We start from the raw sequence: 19,262 nt of genomic DNA, 5'->3' as shown, positions 1-19,262 counted from the left end.
TATGCGCTCCATTGTAACCAATGGTGGGAACTTTCAGGTCAGCGGTGAGGTCACTTTCGGTCAACCGCTGACCTGAAAGTTCCCACCATTGGTTACAATGGAGCGCATAGGCGCTACATTGTAACACTGCCGTGTGCCGCCTGTCAAACAGTACAGGAGCACACAGCCGATCAGGAGGGTGCCACAACGTGGCGCTCCCTGATTGGCTGAAGAAACCCACTTAGACATCAGTCAGAGTGGGTTTCTGGCATTCGGGGAAAGGGGTCCCATGTGAAAACATGGGGCCCCTTTCAGTTCGTGGTCGGGTATCCGTTTTTTTTATTTTTTCAAGTACGTGGATTACAAAAGGATTACAAGCAGAGGAGCCTTCAACCATGGATTATGTGAGTATAATTTTTTCTACAGGTACACCATGGATTCTACTGGAGAAGAGGACCGACCTGCGTGGGAACATAGGTAAGTATGTGTATATGGAGGTGTGGATGGATGTATTAAAGTTATACTTTCAAGGTGTGTGTGTGTGTTGTCTTTATTGGGGTATTTTTTTAGTACTAGTACTACAGGTACCAGCGGGCCCATTCTTCCGCCGCATGCTGGTACTTGTGGTTCTCCAAGTACCAGCTTGCGGGGGAGGCTTGCTGGGCCTTGTAGTACTGCTACTAAAAACAATATCAATCACTTTGAACAAAGGCTATCAGCCCCCCATCCGCAGCCCATTGGATGGGGGGGACAGCCTCGGGCTTCACCCCTGGCCCTTGGGTGGCTGGGGGGGGGGGGAACCCCTTGATTGAAGGGGTCCCCACTCCCCCAGGGTACCCCGGCCAGGGGTGACTAGTTGGATATTTGATGCCACGGCCGCAAGGCACTGTGTAAAAGTTACCCCCGGCTGTGGCATTATCTGTCCAGCTAGTGGAGCCCGGTGCTGGTTTCAAAAATACGGGGGACCCCTACTCTTTTTGTCCCCCGTATTTTTGGAACCAGGACCAGGCGCAGAGCCCGATGCTGGTTGTTTAAATATGGGGGAACCCCTGTCCATTTTTTCCCCATATTTCTGCAACCAGGATCGGCTCAAAGAGCCCGAGGCTGGTTTGCCTTAGGAGGGGGGACCCCACGCAATTTTTTTTTTACATTTAAACATTTTTTTTTTTTTTACAAGGTGCACAATGAAGCCCAGCACGGATCTCTCAGATCCGGCCGAGATTCATTGTATTAAAGTCGGCAGTGTTTTACAAGTCACTCACGTAAAACACTGCCAAAAAAAACGAATGACATCGACATCGGAAAACCCAAAAATGCAGAATACGGCAGCTTAGTAAATTAGTCGTAATCAATTCAAAAAGTTGCATATTTACACTTTCGATGTCATTCGTGATTGAACTTTGACCTCAAACGGGAAAATACGAATCTTAGTAAATTTACCCCATTGTGTTCTAATTAGTCTTCTAGCTGGTTACATAAGAAACTGTAATGCAGAGAAATTGTATTATGCTTTGCGGGGGTGTCTGTGCTCTCCACACCACCAATATAACAGGACAACTAGAATGGTCACATGACTTCATATTCTTCCATGTCCTCTATCAAGCTATGAATAGTTTTGAGCCCAACTTTGTCCTTCATGAAGGCTCAGGCAGACATGCTGCCATTAAATGATGGGGTATATGTAAGTTTGGACAAGGACAGCATTTAATTTGTATCTGTGTCTCCATAATTAGCACATTTTAGCTCTGGCCATCAGCAATGGGGTTTTCTAGGATATGTCGGGGAAGCCCTTGGCATATACAGTAGGTGCAGGACAGTTCTTAGGCTAGAGGAAATGAGGACGTGATCTCTCCAGGGAGGTAAGTGCGCTGGATGTGAAGCCAGGTCCTCCAGTAACACATCTGGGCTGCACAAGGCTGTATTTGGGAGGTTAGATTTATAGATTACTGTAATGTAGTTAAGTTTATCTGGAGTCTTTAGAGTAATATCTTTATAAGTAGATGGTTTGTTCAGTATAATAACAGTGTATAGCTGAGATGAGAAATGTGCATTATTAGGCTGATACACTTAAACACAGATCTGATGGACGGATTAATAAACATAACCAGCGCCACAAGTCATTGTACTGTATAACAGCGGCTTCCTGATACACTGATAAATGATACTGCTCCTGGCCATAGAGCGGGATCCATGAGGTGAAATGACTGTACTCTGGCAAACAGGAGAAATAAACTCTCAAATCACAATTCATAGCAGCAACAAAGCACTTTTTATATTTGATACTTGGAAGTCATCCATTTCATTTTTTTTCTAAGTCTTGACTTACTGACCTTCTCTCGGAAGTAATTCCTTAATAATGAACACAAGGCTGTGGAGGCCCCTTGTGCCAAGTTACTAAGTGAATTCCCAGGATCATTTGGCCACATGAAATGGGATTCTATGAAGTAATCTCCATCCCGATGCCTGTGATCTAAGTCTGTAATCCCAGGCCTTACTGCACACCATTCCTACTACTGTAGCTGGGCTGGTAGAAATTGGTCTCTGTAAAGTCAGTTTATTAGAGAACAACAAAGCAGCTAATATGTGCAACTACATTCTGTTGTTACAGCTAATCCATTTCAGCTGTCTCATCATTATTTACACTCACCCTATGCGTGTGGAGCCACAGCTATATTCTCCCCCTCAGGGCCGTCTTAACAGCAGTGTAAGTCCCTGGGCAAAGCAATGCACTGCTGCCTCTACCCAGCGCCGTAACTAGGTGTGTGCAGAAGGGGCATTGCCCACAGCGCACACCTAGTTAGAGCGCATATTCCCCCTGCGCTCCCACTGCCCGTCCCTGTCTACTGTGCTCCCACGGCCTGCCCCCTCTCTTGGCTCCTGTGTACTGTGCTCATACGGCTCCTCCATCAGCCCCCGTGTACAGAGCTCCAGCGGCCCGCCACCTCTCTTCACACCCGTGTGCTTCTGCTGCCTGCCCCCTCTCTCGGTCCCCTGTGCTGCGCTCCCCCGGGCCCGCCCCCTCTCTTGGCCTGCAGTGCAGTGTACAGAGGGATCGCTGGGTCAGAAGCTGGCAGCAGCACAGCCACAGGAAGGAGAAATCATGTAAGTGGCTGCCCACACACTACACTACATTACACTACACTACATTACACTAAGTACACTACACTACACTAAAGTACACCACACCATACTTACCTACATTCTGGCTGCTCTCTGCGGGAGAGAGCAGCCACGTCGTCTCAGAGGGCGGGCAGGGGAGGCTGTGACGTGGATGAAGGGGTGGGCCGGAGGCGGAGTGTGGGCGGAGTCACGATGACACTGCCTTTAAGCCACGCCCCACACTGTAATGCCGCGATCACCGGCATTACACTGCAGGGGGCGTGGCTATGATTACGCGATTCAGCAAGAATCGCGTCATCAACTGCCCGGACCGCCCACTTTACACACTAAGTGGGCGGACGGGCAGGGGGACCCCGCGAATCGGGAGACTTGCCTGCTCTTCCGGGGGGCCGGGAGGGTCACCCGATTTTCGGGAGCCTCCCGGCCATTCCGGGAGAGTAGGCAAGTATGCACCACACTACATTACACTAAAGTACACTATATTACAGTACACTACACTAAAGTACACTACACTACATTATACTACAGTACACTACACTAAAGTACACTACACTACATTACAGCCTAAGGGTAGGGGGGCTGTAAGGTGCTCTGCCTGCCGTAATGAGTAAAAGGGGGCTCCACGTACCATATTGTGTAAAAAGGGGGACTGTCTGCCGTAATGTGTAAAAAGGGGGACGCTGTCTGCCGTAATGTGTAAAAAGGGGACGCTATCTGCCGTAATGTATAAAAAGGGGGACGCTGTCTGCCGTAATGTGTAAAAAGGGGATGCTGTCTGCCGTAATGTGTAAAAAGGGGGACTGTCTGCCGTAATGTGTAAAAAAGGGGATGCTGTCTGCCATAATGTGTAAAACAGGGAACGCTGTCTGCCGTAATGTGTAAAAAAGAGGATGCTGTCTGCCGTAATGTGTAAAAGGGGCTCTACCTGGTGTGGTGGCGCTACTGTGTGGCGTAATTTGAATAATGGAGACTACTATGCACCGCAATATGAATTGGTATTATTTTGTGGCCACACCCCTTCTCCATGAAGCCATGCCTCTATATTTTTCACGTACCACTGAGGCGCACACTGCCCCTATTTTACATAAAGGGGGGGCGCCGATGCCGTTTCTTGCACACAGCGCCAAAATGTCTAGTTACGGCACTGCCCCTACCCATCCTCCATCGGTAGGGGTTGTGGGTACCATCAGCGGCAGCTTTGATGTCCCGCGGGCGATAAGGGGTGTTCTATCTTCTGTTAAGCATGTAGAACCTGGAGCAGTCATTTCTGCTAATTACTCCTTTACTGCACAGATGGTGGGAAATGGGACGGGAGTAGGGAGGCCAATCCCGGGATCGGCGGGATCCCGGGATTTGGGCCCAAAAATGCCGGGATTTGAATCCCGGGATTGGAGCCTCCAATCCCGGGATTCACGGGATTAGAGTGCGCATGCGCAGTTTTTACCGGACAGCGCTGAGCACTATAGCTCAGTGCTGCCAGGCTGTCAGCGAGGTAGTTCTACACACACACTGACCGCGCTGGCTGCATTTCAAATGTAGCGCCGGCTGCCAGCCAATCAGAGCTGGCAGACCGGCAGCCAATCAGGGACGCGGCAGCGGCCGCGGCTCCTGATTGGCTGCCGGACTGCCAGTTCTGACTGGCTGGCGGCCAGCGCTACATTTGAAATGCGGCCAGCACGGTCAGTGTGTGTATGTGTGTGTGTGTCCATGACTGCTGCCCGCGGCACGCCCAATTAGTAAGTACTATCGCTACCTACACCCACACTCCCTCACTGCTGCAGACATCCTCCCTCTCTCTCTACTCCTGACATCCTCCCTGCTCGCTACACCCACCTTCCCTTCCTGCTCCTCACATGCTCCCTACACACCCACGGTCCCGCTGCTCCCTACACCCACCCTCCCTTCCTGCTCCTTACATTCTCCCTACACCCACCCTGCCTTGCTCCCTACACCCACCCTCCCTCGCTGCCTTCCACCCCTCGCTGCCCTCCACATTTACTCTCTCTGCTCCCTACACTGATCCCTACTGCAATCCCGGGATCCCGGGAATCCCGGGATTGAGCATTTTTCAATCCCGAATCCCGGGATTGAAAAAATGCCCCGGGATTGGCCTCCCGTCACGGGAGAGAGAACACAAAACTGAAGAAGGGAGCATTGGGCTGAATGAAGGGGCCCCGGTACATGACTTCCAGGATGGCAGGGGTGTTTAATACACAGGGGAAGGATGGATAGTGGAGTGGGCTTAATATTCATCATTTTCCGGTGGGAGGGCAGCTTGCTTGACTGCATTTCCTGGAAATAGATTTCTTAGCTTTCAACGGGATAAATCTAGAGTGTCCCACCTTTCAGGAGGTACTGGGGACTTTGGGATCAGAGTTCAGCAGCCAGAGCAATCCACAGATGAAAACATAAAACTGCATACCAGGCGTGTGGAGCTGGAGCAGGGACCAGCTGCTGGAAGGCTGATAACTCAGGTTCTGGGCATAGTAGAGATAAGCTACCAGTGTTCACCGAAAGGGGAGAGTCCCAGCTTTAGGAGTATACCCTCAGAAAAACTAAACCGAATCCGAGATATTTTGCTGGGAAGAGCAATTAACAGGCTTGGATGGGGACCACTGCTTAGAAGTCGTATATCTCTGATTCCCCAATCTCGTACCCCTGGAAAAAGAGGATCCGCAACTATCAGCCTAGGGCCCTTATACTCCTTGGGCAACTGCCCACTGAGCCCATACGAAAAGACGGCCCTGCTCCCCCTAACACACTAATCATACTTTCTCAGTCAACAACAACATTTTCCTACTTTGTGAGTACAAGGCAACAAATATGGTTTCATACCAAACACTCACAAAATAGCTAACAAGAACTTCCAAGTCTGTGCCAAAAATGTATAGAAACTTAAATAAGTAATCCTTACATTCACCAGCAATAACAGTGACATCCCTTTATTGATGTCAATGTGAGGAAATGCTGCAGGTCTGGTCTACCTTACCGAGACCATAGGCAGTGCTGCATCTGGTGAGCCAGTCTGATGTCTGCAATCTCTGAGCACTGGTCTACCTTACCGAGGCCATAGGCAGCCCTGTTCTGGTGAGCCAGTCTGATGTCTGTAATCTCTGAGAAATGGTCTACCTTACTGAGGCCATAGGCAGTCCTGCATCTGGTGAGCCAGTCTGAGGTCTGTACTCTCTGAGCACTGGTCTACCTTACTGAGACCATAGGCAGCCCTGCATCTGGTGAGCCAGTCTGAGGTCTGTAATCTCTGAGCACTGGTCTACCTTACTGAGACCATAGGCAGTCCTGCATCTGGTGAGCCAGTCTGAGGTCTGTACTCTCTGAGCACTGGTCTACCTTACTGAGACCATAGGCAGCCCTGCTCTGGTGAGCCAGTATGATGTCTGTACTCCCTGAGCACTGGTCTACCTTACTGAGATCATAGACAGCCCTGCATCTGGTGAGCCAGTCTGATGTCTGTAATCCCTGAGCACTAGTCTACCTTACTGAGATCATAGCCAGCCCTGCATCTGGTGAGCCAGTCTGATGTCTGTACTCCCTGAGCACTGGTCTACCTTACCGAGGCCATAGGCAGTCCTGCATCTGGTGAGCCAGTCTGATGTCTGTAATCCCTGAGCACTAGTCTACCTTACTGAGATCATAGACAGCCCTGCATCTGGTGAGCCAGTCTGATGTCTGTAATCTCTGAGCAATAAACTCATGATCTAAAAATGAGGTATTTGGAAGGGAAAGAAAGGGGATACTATACTGCAAAATGGCTTATGGATTTTTGAATTTTATAATTTAAAATAGACATAATAAATAGCATTTACTTTCCAATTAAATTATTTACTTTTATTTTACCAATATACAGATGTGTCCACATACACCTTTTTGTCTACGAGTAGCGGGTGGATGAATTTAAATTTTTTTGTTTCACTTGAATGGAGAGCGTCTCTGTCCGCATGCCCGGACAGAGACGCTCAGAATGGGAGCGTCTCAATGCATGAGCATCTCTATGCACTACCGGCGTGACTAGGCGTCCACCTAGTCAAGCCGGAGGTGCACGCCTGCGATGGAGCCGCCTCAGATGAGCGCTGCTCCATCTGTATGGTTTGAAGAAGAAGGTAGTTATGCACTCTTACCCTTGACCATTCCGAAGCCTCCCAGATAGACAGACAGTCTTGACCGTCACAGGTCTGCGCTGTTGCTGGCTTAGCGCCCGTGCAGTAAATATTCTGGGTGGTGACATCAGTACCATTCTGCAGCTGGTACACACAGGTCACCTCTCTCTGCTGGAAGCCTTTCTCACAGGTGGCCGAGCACTGACCCCATGAACCCGTCACCCACCTGAGGAAAGAAGATGACCATTACATTATATATATACTTTATCCTTTGTATTTAAAGGATTAATTCCATCAATAAAGACTATTGATAATAATACCAACAAAAAAATTAATATCAACTTTTCAGTTATCATACAACGGTCTTCAGGATAATGATGGCAGTTGAAATATAACTGAAACGTTGATATCACATTTGCATTTATTGTGATTTACTTGACATACAGTATATACATTATATATAGTATGTGTATGAAAGTTAGCTACTTTATATGACATAATTATGTTTTAGATATACAGCAGCACATCATTAGGTTTTCTGCTTTTGGAGATGAACTGGAAATAATTTAGATTTAAAAAATAAAAACAATATTTACAGAATAATTTCTTCAATAAATGTCTGCACAGTACAAGGAACAAGCCGAACAGTACACTGGTAAACGCCTTCTCATCAATGCTTTTAATATATGGTGACTGGATCTGTCCACCTGTCACTGAGAACCGTGACTTATGTTATTTCAGCAAAGCCACCACCACCGGGGTGGGGTGGGAAGTACTAAGACCACATAGACTGCTGTATCAGGAAGAAGCAGTGGGTAAGAATGTGCACAGCAAAGGTGCGGGATGCCACCCTCTGCAGACAACGGACCACTGTACGTTAGACTTTAAGATTCACCTTGTGGCATCTATTTGGGATTACCACTGATGTAATTACCTTCAGAGCTGTAACTAGACTTGGTGCCCTGTACCAGAGAAAGAATTGGCGCCCCCGCCCCAACCCTATTTTTTTCAAAAGGTACATAAGGCGCATGCCTCGTGTGGAAGGAGCATGACAAGATTGATAACAGAGAAAGCCCATGCCATGATGCCCCTTGCCCACATTTTTAATATATATATATATAAATAATACACATTCATAGACCACTGTACGAAAATGGATTTGGACACAAATCCTCTTTATACCACATTCATGCACTTACCTTGAGAGCTCACTGTTATTAAGTTACAATACCCTTTATTAAATAATACATTTCAATATACTACCATACCCAGGATTCAAACCAATAACCTGTTGAATTCTAATCAAACACCCTACTCATTGAGCTATTTCATCCTGCATAAAAACTATGAACACTATATAAAGCTACTGGTCCTTTATAAAAAAAAAAAAAAAAATTAACATTGCAATTGAGTAGATCTACATAGTGTGCAGCCACACATCCAATCCCTTGCAGCCACACACTACATAGATCTGCTCATCCAGTGGCGGATCCAGGGGGGGGGGGGGGGGGGGGGGGGCACTTGGGCCCGTGCCCCCCCTGTCATTTGTGGCAATCTCCACCTGACAGAGCCGGCGGGCACTAGGGAAGTTGTCCTCGGAGGCTCGGCGGCTGCGTGCTGTTAATGTAGCAGGATGAGTGCAGGGAAGTGCACCTAGCCTGCTGTGTGCGCAAACTCAATCCCGGAGCCGCGGTAGTCCCAGGAGGCCCGGCGGCTGCGTGCCGCCGCCATACTGTTAATGTAGCAGGCTGGGTGCAGCGGAGTGCACCTAGCCTGCTGAGTGCTCAAACTCTCTCCCGGACCCGCGGTAGTCCCAGGAGGATCGGCGGCTGCCTGCTGCCACAATACAGCGGGGTGCTGTTATGTGCCTGGACCCGCTGACTATCATACTGGGTACTGCTGGGAAGCATTACTGGAGTCCGCGGGAGTGGGCTCTGTGCTGTGGGAGACCTATCCCAGGGAAGGTGAGTGAGTGAGTCAGTGAAGTGTGTGTATTGTTTATGTGAATGTGTTATATCATGCATGATGATGACAGACTTTTTTTGTATTAAAAAATGTAAACTTTTTTTTTTTAAGTGTGCTCCTTTCCCTCCCCACTTGTACTGTGTGTGTGTCATAGGGGCCCACATTACACTTACTCATATGTCACCCTCTCCCTGTTGCCTACTGCCAGTCTCCCTGACACCCATTGCCAGTCATCCTCTCGCTGTCACCCACTGCCACTCTCCCTGTCACCCACTGCCAATCACCCTCTCCGTCACCCTATCCCCCCACTGCATGTCACACTCTCCTTGTCACCCACTGCCAGTCACTCTCTCCACCACCCACTCTCTATCACCCACTGTCAGTCACTCTCCCAGTTACCCTCTCTCCCACTGTGTGTCACCCACTGCCAGTCACCCTCCACGTCACCCACTGCCTGTCACTCTCCATCAACCACTAGCTGACACGCACTGACTGTCACCTACTGCAAGTCACTCCCTGTCCTGTGAAGCCACGCCCCTTGTAGTGGAGACATACCCCATGTAGTGGAGACATAAGCCACACGCAAATGTACTTGCCCCTTCCATGGTGCCCCCCCTGTCATTTTCTTCTGGATCCGCCCCTGTGCTCATCCACAATGCTGATCATTTTTCTCACAAAGTAGAAGGTAAGCTTCAAATAGTTAGAATTATCTAACTTAGAATTATCTACCTTTCTATGCAAGGGCAGATACTGTAGATCAGTGGTCTCCAACCTTAATTGGGGTGTGAGCTACCTCCGGAAAAAAAAACTTCTGGAAGAGCTACCCCCTCCCCCCAATGCGCGCGCGCATTCCTGTGAGAGTGGGTGTGGGCTCACAAAAGTGGGTGCGGTCTCACAAAAGTGGGTGTGGCCTCACCACAGTAATGCCCCCCCTGCGTAGTGCCAGATACACAAGTAATGCCCCCCATAGTGCCAGATACACAAGTAATGCCCCTCAGCAGTGCCAGATACACAAATAATGACCCTCAGCAGTGCCAAATACTCAAATAATGCCCATCAGCAGTGCCAGATACACAAGTAATGCCCCCCATAGTGCCAGATACACAAATAATGACCCTCAGCAGTGCCAAATACACAAATAATGCCCATCAGCAGTGCCAGATACACAAGTAATGCCCCCCAGCGATGCCAGATACACAGTTAATTCCCCCCAGCAGTGCCAGATACACAATTAGTGCCCCCCAGCAGTGCCACATATACAATTAGCGCCCCCCAGCAGTGCCACATATACAATTAGTGCCCCCCAGCAGTGCCACATATACAATTAGTGCCCCCCAGCAGTGCCACATATACAATTAGTGCCCCGCAGCATACCTCCCAACTTTATAGGTCCCTAAAGAGGGACACACACGCGGCGAAGCCACGCGCGCTCCGGAAAAAGAGGTGTGGCCTAAGAAAAGGGGGCGTGGCTTCGCGGGAGGACCCGCGATCGCGAGTCACGCCCCCGTTTTCATCACTGAGGGGGCATGCCCAGCGCTCTGTGAGCCACTGGCATGCCCCCTCTCCCTCTGAATCCAGTGAATAGACGCTGTGCGCATGCGCACAGCGTCTATTCACCGCTGCTCTGCAAAGCAGGGCAGCGAGACACAGAGACTCCCAACTGCCCCCCCCCCACCGCGGGACACTACGGCCCGCGGGTGGGACAGCGGGACAGTCCCCCAAAAACGGGACTGTCCCGCGAAAATCGGGACAGTTGGGAGGTATGCCGCAGCACTGCAGCAGTGCCACATATACAATTAGTGTCCCCCAGCTGTTCCAGATATACAATTAGTGCCCCCCAGTAGTGCCAGATATACAATTAGTGCCCCCCCAGCAGTTCCAGATATACAATTACTGCCTGCCAGCAGTGCCAGATATACAAATAATGCTCACCCCCCCAGCAGTGCAAGATACACAAATAATGCCTCCCCCCCCAGCAGTGCAAGATACACAAATAATGCCTCCCCCCCCCCAGCAGTGCTCACAATTGTTGCTCCCCGCATCCGCCGCTGTGTTTGAGGGGAGGACATGAGATTCCACTGGCAGGCAGCCACAGCGCGTCTCCTCGCTCTGAAGTAAGTACTCGCGGCGGCACTACTGATATATCCGACCGCGCGCTGCGCGGCCATTTGAAATATGGTGCAGACCGCCAGCCAATCAGGAGCCGGTGTGTGAGCTCTGCCTCTGACTGGCTGGCGGTCCACACTATATTTCAAATGGCCACGCGGCGCGCAGTCGGAGATGTCAGTAGCGCCGCCGCGGGTACTTGCTTCAGAGCGAGGAGATGCTCTGTGGCTGCCTGCCAGTGGACTCTCCTCATTGTCGCCGAGAGCTACCTAGGAAGTAGTGCCGAGCTACGGGTTGGAGACCGCTACTGTAGTTCAATGAATAGACTGTCTCAGTGTAATGCAACAGACAATGGGTTTGAATCCCGGGTATGTCAGCATCTTGAAATGTAATAAAGGACAGTGTGACCTAATAACAAAGAAATCCCAAGTTGAGTTCATGACTGTTGTAAAGGTATTAGCGACAGAAGGGGTCAGGGTAGGAGACTGGGGAGGTCAGGAGATGCAGGGCTTCAAAAAGGGGGGAAGCTGCAAGTGAAAATAATTAAAACAGATAATTGACAAGTGGCGCCAACAGCATCCCCCCCTTCCACCCGCCCCCCCCCCCACACACACATTGCAGCGCTATGTGCAGTGCCCCTCTGCACACACCTATTTGCGGCCCCGATTACCTTCACCAGAGACCCCATATTATGTGCGCTTGCTTGGTACTAATGATAAAATCAATGGTCCACTTTTATGTTAAGCCATGTAAACATGTACCAGTAAGGTAATTATTGTATTACTACTTTGCCTTAGACATTGTAAATTCTTTTTGACCCAGCATTGGGATTGAGTGCTGTTATTGTGTATTATTGTGAGTAGGCTGGGCACCTTTGTGACAATGCGTGGGGACACGTGTATATTTCAGCACTGAGCCAGATAGCATTGCTAGTGGAGAAGAACATTGCAGTACATAGGACTGGCTGCTATACAGCACATCTCACAAAGAAACTAGTCTGCTCTGTACTCAGCCTTTTTGTGTTTTCCTTGCCAGCCATAGTTATGTTTGCCCCATGGGTGCTATGAAGCCCAGCCAGTTACCCTGTGCCACTTACTGGCATTATAAAACCATATATAGTCTCATGTAGTAAAAAAAGAAAACTAAAAAGAAAATGTTACAAGATCTGTGCAGAGCTCCCCGTGAGGAGAGCAGAGGAAGAAGGGTGGGGCCATAATATGCAATACAATGTGAATATACGCACACACACAAACAATAAAAACACACATACGAGACGTAATTATACCAATCTTCAATTCAGTTTATCTGAGGGGTCTTTATGCCATCCACTAGGATGAAAAATCATTTCTGATGCCCTAGAGTACACTCCTGAGTCCCTGAATACCAGAAGAAGGAAGGTAAAAGAAGATCCAGATAGAGGGTCAAACTGTTTATTGACATTTTTTTGAAATACACAAAGTACAGTATTTGAATGCCAAATTATTCTAGAGGGGGGTTAACAAAGGATGGAAAGAGCAAAGGCGATAAAGTTTAGTACAAAAATCCCACATGTGAAAAGTTCAATGGACGGTCGGCAGTTAAGAGGTGGTAATAGGGCAGTTTGGGGGTAAGAACCAAAAAAGGCTGGGTGGGGTGTAGAAAGATAAAATATTGGTCTCAATAGCTGTCCACACACTCTGTGAAAGAAGGGGGGGGGGGGGGGGGGGGTGCATACACGGGGCAAGGTGTACCGCACAATATTTCAAGAGATCAGGTCCTCCAACCCCGCCTGAGGTGGATGTCAGTGAGATCCTTTTAGAGAAGATTCAATGTTTTCTCAGGGATGTGTATCGGGAGTGTTGCCATAGATAAAGTAGATGGGGTAGGACGGACACTTTAATTGCTGTCATACGGCCAAACCACGATATGAATTGTTTATTCCATGCAGAAATATCCAACTTGATTAAATGGAGAGGAGGAAGGTCGCACAAGTCTTCTATTATTTTGAATTGACCACCTTAGGTATTTTCTGTTTTGTTCATATAAATAGTCTTTATTGGGGGGTGCTACCACAGGCAAGGTAGGATAATATATATACAGGAAGAAAACAAGATTGCCATATAGTGGTACACGTTATTACTCATAATAAAATTTAACTTTTAATTCATATTATTAAAAAGAACATTGCGAAATATAGGATAAAATAAAGAAGTGAAAGAATAGAAAAAGTATTTCAAATATGTGACTTCCCACACACAGGGCGTCCGCAAGCTATAGTTCTGTATGCCTATTATAGTATGTGTATATCCTTATATTTTCTCTGACGTCCTAGTGGATGCTGGGAACTCCGTAAGGACCATGGGGGATAGCGGCTCCGCAGGAGACTGGGCACAAAAGTAAAAGCTTTAGGACTACCTGGTGTGCACTGGCTCCTCCCCCTATGACCCTCCTCCAAGCCTCAGTTAGATTTTTGTGCCCGAACGAGAAGGGTGCATACTAGGTGGCTCTCCTGAGCTGCTTAGAGTAAAAGTTTAAATTAGGTTTTTTATTTTCAGTGAGTCCTGCTGGCAACAGGCTCACTGCACCGAGGGACTAAGGGGAGAAGAAGCGAACTCACCTGCGTGCAGAGTGGATTGGGCTTCTTAGGCTACTGGACATTAGCTCCAGAGGGACGATCACAGGCCCAGCCATGGATGGGTCCCAGAGCCGCGCCGCCGGCCCCCTTACAGAGCCAGAAGACAGAAGAGGTCCGGAAAATCGGCGGCAGAAGACGTCCTGTCTTCAATAAGGTAGCGCACAGCACCGCAGCTGTGCGCCATTGCTCTCAGCACACTTCACACTCCGGTCACTGAGGGTGCAGGGCGCTGGGGGGGCGCCCTGAGACGCAATAAAAACACCTTAGATGGCTAAAAATACATCACATATAGCTCCTGGGCTATATGGATGCATTTAACCCCTGCCAGTTTTTCCTTAAAAAAGCGGGAGAAAGGCCGCCGAGAAGGGGGCGGAGCCTATCTCCTCAGCACACAAGCGCCATTTTCCCTCACAGCTCCGTTGGAGGGAAGCTCCCTGACTCTCCCCTGCAGTCCTGCACTACAGAAACAGGGTAAAACAAGAGAGGGGGGGGGCACTAATTTGGCAGATTAATAATTACAGCAGCTATATAAGGGAAAAACACTTATATAAGGTTATCCCTGTGTATATATATATATATAGCGCTCTGGTGTGTGCTGGCAAACTCTCCCTCTGTCTCCCCAAAGGGCTAGTGGGGTCCTGTCCTCTATCAGAGCATTCCCTGTATGTGTGCTGTGTGTCGGTACGTTGTGTCGACATGTATGAGGAGGAAAATGGTATGGAGGCGGAGCAATTGCCTGTAATAGTGATGTCACCCCCTAGGGAGTCGACACCTGACTGGATGGTCTTATGGAAGGAATTACGTGATAGCGTCAGCACTTTACAAAAGACTGTTGACGACATGAGACAGCCGGAAAAACAGTTAATACCTGTCCAGGCGTCTCAAACACCGTCAGGAGCTCTAAAGCGCCCGTTACCTCAGATGGTCGACACAGACCCAGACACGGACACTGACTCCAGTGTCGACGGTGAGGAAACAAACGTGATTTCCAGTAGGGCCACACGTTACATGATCACGGCAATGAAGAAGGTTTTGAACATTTCTGATACTACAAGTACCACAAAAAAGGGTATTATGTGGGGGTGTGAAAAAACTACCCGTAGTTTTTCCTGAATCAGATGAATTAAATGAGGTGTGTGATGAAGCGTGGGTTTCCCCCGATAAAAAACTGCTAATTTCTAAAAAATTATTGGCATTATACCCTTTCCCGCCAGAGGTCAGGGCGCGTTGGGAAACACCCCCTAGGGTAGATAAGGCGCTCACACGCTTATCAAAACAAGTGGCGTTACCGTCTCCTGATACGGCCGCCCTCAAAGAGCCAGCTGATAGGAAGCTGGAAAATATCCTAAAAAGTTTATACACACACATACTGGTGTTATACTGCGACCAGCAATCGCCTCAGCCTGGATGTGCAGTGCGGGGCTGGCTTGGTCGGATTCCCTGACTGAAAACATTGATACCCTGGACAGGGACAGTATATTATTGACTATAGAGCATTTAAAGGATGCATTTCTATATATGCGAGATGCACAGAGGGATATTTGCACTCTGGCATCAAGAGTAAGTGCGCTGTCCATTTCTGCCAGAAGAGGGTTATGGACGCGACAGTGGTCAGGTGATGCGGATTCCAAACGGCATATGGCAGTATTGCCGTATAAAGGGGAGGAGTTATTTGGGGTCGGTCTATCGGACCTGGTGGCCACGGCAACGGCTGGGAAATCCACCTTTTTACCCCAGGTCACCTCTCAGCAGAAAAAGACACCGTCTTTTCAGGCTCAGTCCTTTCGTCCCCATAAGGGCAAGCGGGCAAAAGGCCACTCATATCTGCCCCGGGGCAGAGGAAGGGGAAAAAGACTGCAGCAGGCAGCCTCTTCCCAGGAACAGAAGCCCTCCCCCGCTTCTGCCAAGTCCTCAGCATGACGCTGGGGCCTTACAAGCGGACTCAGGTACGGTGGGGGGTCGTAATTGGAATTCGAGACGTCTCCCCCTCGCCGGTTCCTGAAGTCTGCTTTGCCAACGTCTCCCTCCAACAGGGAGGCGGTATTGGAAACCATTCACAAGCTGTATTCCCAGCAGGTGATAATCAAGGTACCCCTCCTACAACAGGGAAAGGGGTATTATTCCACGCTGTTTGTGGTACCGAAGCCGGACGGCTCGGTGAGACCTATTTTAAATCTGAAATCATTGAACACTTACATACAAAGGTTCAAATTCAAGATGGAGTCACTCAGAGCAGTAATAGCGAACCTGGAAGAAGGGGACTATATGGTGTCTCTGGACATCAAGGATGCTTACCTCCATGTCCCAATTTGCCCTTCTCACCAAGGGTACCTCAGGTTTGTGGTACAGAACTGTCACTATCAGTTTCAGACGCTGCCGTTTGGATTGTCCACGGCACCCCGGGTCTTTACCAAGGTAATGGCCGAAATGATGATTCTTCTTCGAAGAAAAGGCGTCTTAATTATCCCTTACTTGGACGATCTCCTGATAAGGGCAAGGTCCAGGGAACAGTTAGAGGTCGGAGTAGCACTATCTGAAGTAGTACTACGACAGCACGGGTGGATTCTAAATATTCCAAAATCGCAGCTGATTCCGACGACACGTCTGCTGTTCCTAAGGATGATTCTGGACACAGTCCAGAAAAAGGTGTTTCTCACGGAGGAGAAAGCCAGGGAGTTATCCGAGCTAGTCAGGAACCTCCTAAAACCAGGCCAAGTGTCAGTGCATCAATGCACAAGGGTCCTGGGAAAAATGGTGGCTTCTTACGAAGCGATTCCATTCGGCAGATTCCACGCAAGAACTTTTCAGTGGGATCTGCTGGACAAATGGTCCGGATCGCATCTTCAGATGCATCAGCGGATAACCCTGTCTCCAAGGACAAGGGTGTCTCTCCTGTGGTGGTTGCAGAGTGCTCATCTTCTAGAGGGCCGCAGATTCGGCATTCAGGACTGGGTCCTGGTGACCACGGATGCCAGCCTGAGAGGCTGGGGAGCAGTCACACAGGGAAGAAATTTCCAGGGCTTGTGGTCAAGCATGGAAACGTCATTTCACATAAATATCCTGGAACTAAGGGCCATTTACAATGCCCTAAGTCAAGCAAGGCCTCTGCTTCAGGGTCAGCCGGTGTTGATCCAGTCGGACAACATCACGGCAGTCGCCCACGTAAACAGACAGGGCGGCACAAGAAACAGGAGGGCAATGGCAGAAGTTGCAAGGATTCTTCGCTGGGCGGAAAATCATGTGATAGCACTGTCAGCAGTGTTCATTCCGGGAGTGGACAACTGGGAAGCAGACTTCCTCAGCAGACACGACCTCCACCCGGGGGAGTGGGGACTTCACCCAGAAGTCTTCCACATGATTGTGAACCGTTGGGAAAAACCAAAGGTGGACATGATGGCGTCCCGCCTCAACAAAAAACTAGACAGATATTGCGCCAGGTCAAGGGACCCTCAGGCAATAGCTGTGGACGCTCTGGTAACACCGTGGGTGTACCAGTCAGTGTATGTGTTCCCTCCTCTGCCTCTCATACCCAAGGTACTGAGAATCATAAGAAGGAGAGGAGTAAGGACTATACTCGTGGCTCCGGATTGGCCAAGAAGGACTTGGTACCCAGAACTTCAAGAGATGCTCACGGAGGACCCGTGGCCTCTACCTCTAAGAAAGGACCTGCTCCAGCAGGGACCCTGTCTGTTCCAAGACTTACCGCGGTTGCGTTTGACGGCATGGCGGTTGAACGCCGGATCCTGAAGGAAAAAGGCATTCCGGATGAAGTCATCCTTACCCTGATCAAAGCCAGGAAGGATGTAACCGTGCAACATTATCACCGTATTTGGCGTAAATATGTTGCGTGGTGTGAGGCCAGGAAGGCCCCTACAGAGGAATTTCAACTGGGTCGTTTCCTGCATTTCCTGCAAACAGGACTGTCTATGGGCCTAAAATTAGGGTCCATTAAGGTTCAAATTTCGGCCCTGTCGATTTTCTTCCAGAAAGAACTGGCTTCAGTTCCTGAAGTTCAGACGTTTGTCAAGGGGGTACTGCATATACAGCCTCCTTTTGTGCCTCCAGTGGCACCTTGGGATCTCAATGTAGTTTTGGGGTTCCTAAAATCACATTGGTTTGAACCACTCACCACTGTGGACTTAAAATATCTCACATGGAAAGTGGTAATGCTGTTAGCCCTGGCGTCAGCCAGGCGTGTCTCAGAATTGGCGGCTTTATCCTATAAAAGCCCTTACCTAATTTTTCATACGGACAGGGCAGAATTGAGGACTCGTCCTCAATTTCTCCCTAAGGTGGTTTCAGCGTTTCACTTGAACCAGCCTATTGTGGTACCTGCGGCTACTAGGGACTTGGAGGACTCCAAGTTGCTGGACGTAGTCAGGGCCCTGAAAATATATGTTTCCAGGACGGCTGGAGTCAGAGAATCTGACTCGCTGTTTATCCTGTATGCACCCAACAAGCTGGGTGCTCCTGCTTCTAAGCAGACTATTGCTCGTTGGATTTGTAGTACAATTCAGCTTGCACATTCTGTGGCAGGCCTGCCACAGCCAAAATCTGTAAAAGCCCATTCCACAAGGAAAGTGGGCTCATCTTGGGCGGCTGCCCGAGGGGTCTCGGCTTTACAACTTTGCCGAGCAGCTACTTGGTCAGGGGCAAACACGTTTGCTAAATTCTACAAATTTGATACCCTGGCTGAGGAGGACCTGGAGTTCTCTCATTCGGTGCTGCAGAGTCATCCGCACTCTCCCGCCCGTTTGGGAGCTTTGGTATAATCCCCATGGTCCTTACGGAGTTCCCAGCATCCACTAGGACGTCAGAGAAAATAAGAATTTACTTACCGATAATTCTATTTCTCATAGTCCGTAGTGGATGCTGGGCGCCCATCCCAAGTGCGGATTGTCTGCAATACTTTTACATAGTTATTGTTACAAAAATCGGGTTATTATTGTTGTGAGCCATCTTTTCAGAGGCTCCTCTGTTATCATGCTGTTAACTGGGTTCAGATCACAGGTTGTACGGTGTGATTGGTGTGGCTGGTATGAGTCTTACCCGGGATTCAAAATCCTTCCTTATTGTGTACGCTCGTCCGGGCACAGTATCCTAACTGAGGCTTGGAGGAGGGTCATAGGGGGAGGAGCCAGTGCACACCAGGTAGTCCTAAAGCTTTTACTTTTGTGCCCAGTCTCCTGCGGAGCCGCTATCCCCCATGGTCCTTACGGAGTTCCCAGCATCCACTACGGACTATGAGAAATAGAATTATCGGTAAGTAAATTCTTATTTTCTTGTGCTTATTAATAAATATTATACAATTATCAGCAATTGTTTGTGTCTTGTTCTTTGTTCCCTTATTAGTACATATCCTA

At 49.0% G+C, this 19,262-nt stretch overlaps 1 protein-coding gene across 3 annotated transcripts in view; it reads right to left on the bottom strand.

Moving 5' to 3' along the window:
* Positions 1–19,262, bottom strand: part of ADAMTS17 (ADAM metallopeptidase with thrombospondin type 1 motif 17) — a 547,181-nt gene that overhangs the window by 14,548 nt on the left and 513,371 nt on the right. For all 3 annotated transcript variants that reach the window (XM_063925679.1, XM_063925677.1, XM_063925678.1), the window contains one exon: positions 7,236–7,440. In XM_063925679.1, coding sequence (XP_063781749.1) covers positions 7,236–7,440 — 205 coding nt within the window. The remainder of the gene's footprint in view (positions 1–7,235; positions 7,441–19,262) is intronic.

This window comes from Pseudophryne corroboree, chromosome 6, assembly GCF_028390025.1.
Source record: "Pseudophryne corroboree isolate aPseCor3 chromosome 6, aPseCor3.hap2, whole genome shotgun sequence".
NCBI lineage: Eukaryota > Metazoa > Chordata > Amphibia > Anura > Myobatrachidae > Pseudophryne > Pseudophryne corroboree.
The sequence above is the reverse complement of the archived record's forward strand: the minus strand, read 5'-3'. Positions and strand labels throughout refer to the sequence as shown.